Raw genomic sequence first — 7,382 nt, forward strand, 5'->3', positions numbered from 1 at the left:
TAAAAACTCACGTGATAACAAGAATGTGAAAAGTATATTCCTTTTGCATAACAGAAATTAAAACAAGCTGTAGGCCCTGAATACGTTTGTTTGAGACTGCAGCATTAATTCGCGAGACGAAGACCCACGAGTCCGAAAACAGCAGTCGATCTCGTAATCATTTGAAATAGTACATGACTGTTAAATGGCCCGCGATACCGAAACACGAAACGCCAATTGCATGGCTTTCGGTCTCGCCGGACTTTGGTCTTATTCGCGCGCCTTTTGATTAGTGCATGGTCACTTAAACTATGAATCAAGACCTTCGGCCTCACTATAAAGACTGTATAAATACTCGTCCTCTTAGCTCACACATTATTTTCCTCAATGGAACTTGACTCATTAAAATTTAAAAACCATTTAAAATTTAAAGTTCCAACCACAATTGCGTCTGCAACAGCGATATCCAGTTGTGGTGTTAGACTGAGATGAACATCCGATCTTTTCGGCCTCGTAACTAAAGATCACTAGGGCGTGTTCAATGTAGGCCTATATTTTGTTATAATCCTCCTGGGCCCCGTCTTATAAACACTTGCGATTGATCGCAACTACATGTATGTATATACGAGATAGAAGATAGAGGACTTGCGATTGATTTGGATCAATCACAATTACTCTTCATAAGACGCGCGGGGCCCTGATATATAAACAAAAAAAATACCCTTTCAATATATTTCAATTAATTGCAACACTGAAAGACTGAGAGAAGAAAATACCAGCATTATTCACAAAACTATTTTTCTTTCTGAATTCCATTATACAAAGTACTTCCAGGCAAACAAATCCACACATAATTATATCACCTATAGCCTCATATACATAATATAATAAAAATCAAGGATTTGTATTTACAAATTCATTGTACCCTGAATACGTTATAATACAAAGTGTTAATTCAATTTGGACACGCAGATTCCCATATAATATTCATTATTAGAGCTGCCATAAAATGTGATCTACAAAAAGCTGCCATCCGATTTATTTACACGTATCCTCAATGATAATATGAATAAATATATAATAATATATAGACTTTTGTGTAAAAAGACACCATTATTGCATAAAAACAGCAAGAAATCTATCCTCTTGTTACTTCGTTATCCTTTCTCCAGACGTTCACTCTGCAGAAGAAAAATAAAGGAAAACAAGAAGAAGAAAAAGAAAAAGAAGAAGAAGAAGAAGAAGCAGAAGGAGAGAAGAATAAAACAGAGAATATCAATATTGTTATATAATATAAAAGGTGAATCATAATATGCAATTGAAGCATTTTCCAGTTTTGTTTGATAAACAAAAATCATGCAATGGTTATTTGGACAATTTTCCACAAAAAATATTAAAAATCACCGTGGCTTGAGAAACTCCACAGGTGGATGAGAACTTCCCTACTAACTTAAAGGTAAAGACCAGTTATGGTCATGCGATTGCATTGTGAAAGAAACGTTGTGGAATCGATCAGAAAAGGTTGATCATCTAGCATCTAGCATCTGCAAGGTTCTGGAATCATCAAAATGATAAGAAATTTGGCCCATTCTTCGTAAAGTTACAAGCACTATACACAGAAAGATGTATATGGGACTACCCTATATCTCTCACAGTCCATGAGAGAAACAAATTTACCAAATATATGAATTAGTAGGCGGTTTCCCGGCAATTTTGTTATCATCATGTATTAGTCAAAACATATTCTTCACATGATTGGTAATGAGAGCTTCTATTTCATTTTTTGAAATAAAAATATTGGGGCGTTTCCAATACTGGTCTTTACCTTTAATGTTAATAAAATAAGCCCATGCAAGCTTCAAGCCATTTCTTGTTTCACATCTTTTTAACCTCGACCATGGGATGTTTATGACCAATCTTGTATTCGAGTGTTGAGTGTTTGTATGATTAAGATGAAATAACAAAACATGATCATGAAGCAGTGTTGGTGTTTAATGTTTAAAAAAAAAATATTTCAACGACGGCATATCTGTATAATAATTATGAAAACGATTATCGTATACGAATCTTACGCAGAGCTTCATACAGATTTCAAGACAACTTTACATAATTATAGGGAGCGAAAATGAAAGTGAGTATCCATTTCATGAATTAATGTGTATAAAACATCGGCCTCATGGTCATAGAATTTAATGTGTAATAGCAATCATCAGTTAATAATATTGGAAGAGGAACTAGTAATTCGAGTTAAAGGCGATTCTTATATTGTGGAGATCAGATGTTAAACCCTCAACTATACTGTGCAGCTTTGTAGAAGAACTTTTCGTATACGCTTCAAAAGCAGTTGTTTAGTAAAGATCTTAAAACATAAAAATAAGCAGTGGAGCTCTTCTTAGCAAATTTGAAGGGGGGGGGGGCTAATTGGATCACATTTTGCCAACAAAAAAGGCAAACTATCGACACACGCAAATGCAAAGTCATTTAAAATTAACAAGTTTCAATACAAATTGTAATAATTCCAAACAAAACGTGAAAATTTGCAAAACTACCAAGGAGTCATGTGTCACTGCCCGAATATTGGTAATATCATTTTCAATTTTATTTATTTATTTATTTATTTATTTATTTTTTTTTTTTTTTGGGGGGGGGGGGGCGGGGTTGGGGCTGCATTTCCCTGGGCTCCCACCTGGTATAATGAACTCCATGTCACGTGATGATACAATAACTCATAGCAACAATATTTTGTATAAAACTTGAATGTTCTTACCCTTATTAACTGACCGATCTTGAACCCGGCAAGCAGCTTTAGTGCATCGTCTGAGTGGCCTTTGCCCTCGAATGGATTAGTTGCGTCAGTACCTTCAGGATTTAAAAGTTAAAACCATGAGAAATGCTGGGGGTTTTATGATTATTAAATCAAATAGAACAGTATGAAGTTGAGAAACCTAAATAGTGTGAGTATTTGTTTTACAAAGTGAAATATACAGGAGCTTCTTTTAAAAACCATTGGTATATACCAATATGAACACTAGTTGACAGGTTGCAACTCTATACGAGAGAACACCTAATTGTGTTACAACTGTTACGAAAAGAGAGTAACAACAACAAGGGACATAATGTAGTCTAATGAAAGAAGAAACAAAGTTAACATGTTATGGTAATTTATTTTGAGCAACACAGAGTGAAATACGTCGTAGCTAGGCAATTATTAAAAGCGGGAAATAGTTATGAAGATAGAAAGAGGGGGAAGAAAGAGAGCGGAAGAGAGAGAGAGAGAGAGAGAGAAAGAGAGGGAGGGAGAGAGAGAGAGAGAGAAAGAGAGGGAGAGGGAGGGGTAGGAGGGAGGGGGGGAGAACCATGTTTGATAATTATGTATATACCTGCTCTCTCCATGATCATCTCCCATCCTCCAGGATGCTATAATTAAGAAGAAAAAAAAACATCAAGAATACAATTTTAACAGATACCTATTTTGTGATAATGTAAAATTATATACACAATATTTATGAAAACAAAGGTTTATTAAGACGACGATTGCCTTAAACTAGGACCTGCAGTTATCTTAATGGCGGAACTTGGGAGTGAGGTATACCGAATTTTCCGCAACTGTATTCTTTCGAGGATTAATTTTGTTTAAAGAAGATATCTCAACTTTATTAACTGCTTGATGGCATCATTACATTACCTTTTTATGGGGGACGGGGTCCATAACCGCGACGACAAAAGTAAATTACATTATTCATGCAAGGCTATTTTATACAAGTATTATACATTCTCGAATGTAGATACAATTTCCAAACATGGGTTCTAACTTCTAGTCAATTAATATTAAACTAACCTCTGAAACGAAAGACGTTACATCGTAAACGAAGTCTTTGATGACCAGCCAACATGAATGGTGATCGGAATGCAGAGCGACTTCCTTCATTGAAAACTGTCTGATGTCATCAACTTTATTGTTGTTTGGACCCGACTGTGAGGTGGGAAACAATATTAATCATCATATTTTAATGGTTGAAGATTTTTAATTTAATGTCTTTATTACTTAAATTATTTCAATATACTCCAGGAGTTTCCTCATAACGCACACAAATTTTAAAAAATGTGTTTCGACGAGACTTTGAGTAACTAGTGAGTCTATACAAACTATTTCATTCACCTGATAAGAATAATAGTATTTCAATAGACAGAATCCGAATTGCATACATTAGTTGTTGCCAGGTAGGACAAACATCATGTCTTGCCCTACATAGCAACACTTGATATATGTAGTTTGCATTCTGACTATTGAAATACTATCATAATGAAATAATTTGTATTGAGGCACTTCACAAAGACTAATGTATTATAATTTGGTTACATTACGACAATGGCCTATTTGTTGGTTAACGTTAAACAGAATGATGAAGAAAGGAAGCATGGGGAATGGAAAGGCTCCTGCGAGGGGGAGGCTTCTTTTACAGGGAGTGAGACAAAATATAATCTGTGGTCGTGGTATATAGTTCATAGAACTGGCTATTATGATGATGAGTAGTGAGTACTAACTTCCGGGTGACGGCCGAGGATGAACAAAACTAAAGAGAAGAGAAGTGATTCACTTCTCTTCTCTTCTCTTCTCTTTATCTTCAGAAGATAATTATGTATCCATCAAAATACCCCAAATCTTACAAAAGTCCTGATACCATGTTTGTCTTACCGCAAATGATCCAGTTTCCTCAGTCGCCATTGCATAAAAATTTCGCTGACCAACAAAATATAAGGTCTACAAAATGATCCTTTATGTAAAGTATAATCCTTTCGAGTGAGGTTCTGGGTGATAAATAAACATAATGTCGTCGTGTCTTCCTTGTGTGTCACATCGTCGTCAGCCAATCACGAATATGCTAAGATATAATAAGCGGTTGCATGAAATATGTTCAGACAAAAGTGGTTGCTTGATAAATTATTATATAATTCCAGACGAGACCGCAGCATTTTTTCAGTAGAGATCTTGGTACGATACATACAGCGTGCGGTCCACAGAAGGTTACATGCAGGGGATTCAACAATAGAATGGCTAGTTGTGAATGCATACAATGCATTCCTCCTTGGTGAACAATTATTGGTTGAAAGGGAAATGGCGCCTTATTATTTGCCTCGCACTAAACATAACACTCCGTGTTTGGTGAGTGAGGACGACGATCCTATTCTTCTATAACCAGTGGACCATAACCTCCTCAACACACTCCGCCAATCCAGCAAATACAAGAATTTATTGTGCTCCGGTGCTTGATATTAATCATTAATAACATATTTATTCTAGTACCATGCTTATCACTAAAGTGATATCATCACATCAAAGATCAATCTAATAATAACTGTACAAAATAATGATATATCTTTGAAGAAGAGTACATGACTGTATAAGACCATGGACCTATAGGTCCATAAATAATTTATGACTAGAGAAATAGTATCTGAAATTAAGTTTAAAGCAAATAATATGAAACTCTGTATCTCCATGTATGGAGGGGGTGAGGGTATACTGTCTTATTATGGCGATAATATTCTCATGTATATAAACCGTATACTCAAATGAGTTTAGCCCATAGAGATATGTATATATCTCTATGGTTCAGCTATAATAACAAACGGTATAAAATTCACGCACATACAAATTCCAGCGTTGAGTATGGTGGGCTCGCCTGGGGGTGTGTATAAAATACTCTCATCTGATTGGATGATGTGGAGGGGTTCATTGAATGAACTGGCGTGAAGCCAAGTTTAGGCTTTGCGACTAAACCTTACAGATATCTTTTTTTGTTTAATTGTGTTTTATTTCATTTACTATAATAATCAACAAAATGTTATCACTTTGTACTTTTCTTCTTTTCCTTTTACTGGTTCAGTTGGAAAAAGGTCCCACAAAAATGGCCGTGCTAAAGAAAATCTTCCACTCAAACAGGTTCTAGTGAGAAAAAAAAAATCATCAAATTCGAAGAGCAATCATTACAATAATTGTGTAAAATAAATAAAAACAGAAAATTTCCAACGATGACAACTTTCGGCTGATTTCGGTAGACTATACATAAAGCGCGGGTCATGGCCGGGGTCAATTACTGAAAATCCATCTAACAAAAACTGCATCTAGCGTTTCTTGGGTTGGAAATTCTATACAATGTCATGGTCGTCGATGGCCTTGGTCGTAGTACAGTCAAGTGCCAATTCGAATTTAGGTACTATATTCATAACTCCTTATATTTTAATAAGATATAAACACCCTCGCCCCTCCCCCTCTCCTTCCTGAGCTGAGTTATGACTATTGAGAGCCTCTGTAGGGAGTCATCTGGTTATTTGCTGTTCTTTTATTCTACTTTTTTTTTCCTTCTGTGTAACTATAAGACCTAAATAAAGAAAGACAACCAGATTTCTTGGACTTGGGGAAACGGTTTCACATCCTGTTCAATGTGATTTCCTCACGTGCACATTTGAATGAAGAGTGAACAGGACGCATAATTATAATATTCCTGCAATAGTATACAATAAACAGGTTAGGGTTCCCCTCGGTTATTTTTATGGTATATGATATGGAATTCAAACACTTCAGAAACTGAGTTATCGATAATCAGGGATAATAATATCTTAATTTCCTAAGAATTTCCAAGAATAAAATATATTCTTTAATGATTAATCAATCATTTTGAAAATATACTAGGCTACCGGTATGCAAATCATACCCTATTAAATCCTATAATATTCAACATAATTTAGGGCTCAAATTTCAGCTACAAAAAAATTGGGTCTGAAGTCTATCCGACCAGAAAAGGTAAACATTTTGTTTATTGAAACATAGGTTTATACATCAAAAATACTTGGAATATATATGGATTATCAAAAGATATATACCCTGTAAACAAACGGAACAGCATGCGTCGCTAGCTCAAGGAGCTACACACGTATAGCGTGGATTTCATGACCATTGAACGCATTGGTTACGACTTTTACGCTCGCGCTTACCGCAAAATATGTTTTCACGTGAGGTAAAATGATTTTACAAACTACGCACTGTATTTATAGCATTCTTACCTTACAAATGGCTTTACCCCTGACCATGTCGGTATTTCTGATCCTTGTTATATTCATGATGTAGGATTATCCAATATTCCTTTGTTAGAGAGTTGAGAACGAGTCTGAGCTGAATGGCCACATAAATAGAAGTGTAATATACCACACTACCACTCTAACTTACAATACCGGATGTGAAATTATGCATCGGCATCAGACGGAGCATTAGTGGTGTGGGAGAAGCCGGGTCAAGATTCCTGCGGTGTTAAAGATTCAAGTTTCACGCAGCTACAATTTAAAATTTGTCGGTATTTTATTGTTAATTTTTGTTGTTGAATGTGTAGGCCTAATGTCAAAGC

At 35.5% G+C, this 7,382-nt stretch overlaps 1 protein-coding gene across 2 annotated transcripts; it reads right to left on the reverse strand.

Moving 5' to 3' along the window:
• Positions 1 to 481: 481 nt before the first annotated feature.
• On the reverse strand, positions 482 to 7,171 carry LOC575345 (cytochrome b5). Of its 2 annotated transcripts, none has more exons than XM_775752.4 (5): positions 7,045 to 7,171; positions 3,818 to 3,952; positions 3,360 to 3,396; positions 2,747 to 2,838; positions 482 to 1,160 (listed from the first exon to the last, which is right to left on the reverse strand). In XM_775752.4, the coding sequence occupies exons 1-5, from the start codon at positions 7,099 to 7,101 to the stop codon at positions 1,137 to 1,139; spliced, it is 345 nt and encodes a 114-aa protein (XP_780845.2). In that variant the 5' UTR covers positions 7,102 to 7,171; the 3' UTR covers positions 482 to 1,136. The 2 variants fall into 2 exon arrangements, with proteins under 2 accessions (XP_780845.2, XP_003727784.2); XM_003727736.3 differs by lacking the exon at positions 7,045 to 7,171 and adding an exon at positions 4,676 to 5,086.
• Positions 7,172 to 7,382: the final 211 nt, after the last annotated feature.

The sequence above is a fragment of the Strongylocentrotus purpuratus genome, unplaced genomic scaffold (genome assembly GCF_000002235.5).
Source record: "Strongylocentrotus purpuratus isolate Spur 01 unplaced genomic scaffold, Spur_5.0 spur5_scaffold_8, whole genome shotgun sequence".
In the NCBI taxonomy this organism is placed as follows: Eukaryota; Metazoa; Echinodermata; class Echinoidea; order Camarodonta; family Strongylocentrotidae; genus Strongylocentrotus; species Strongylocentrotus purpuratus.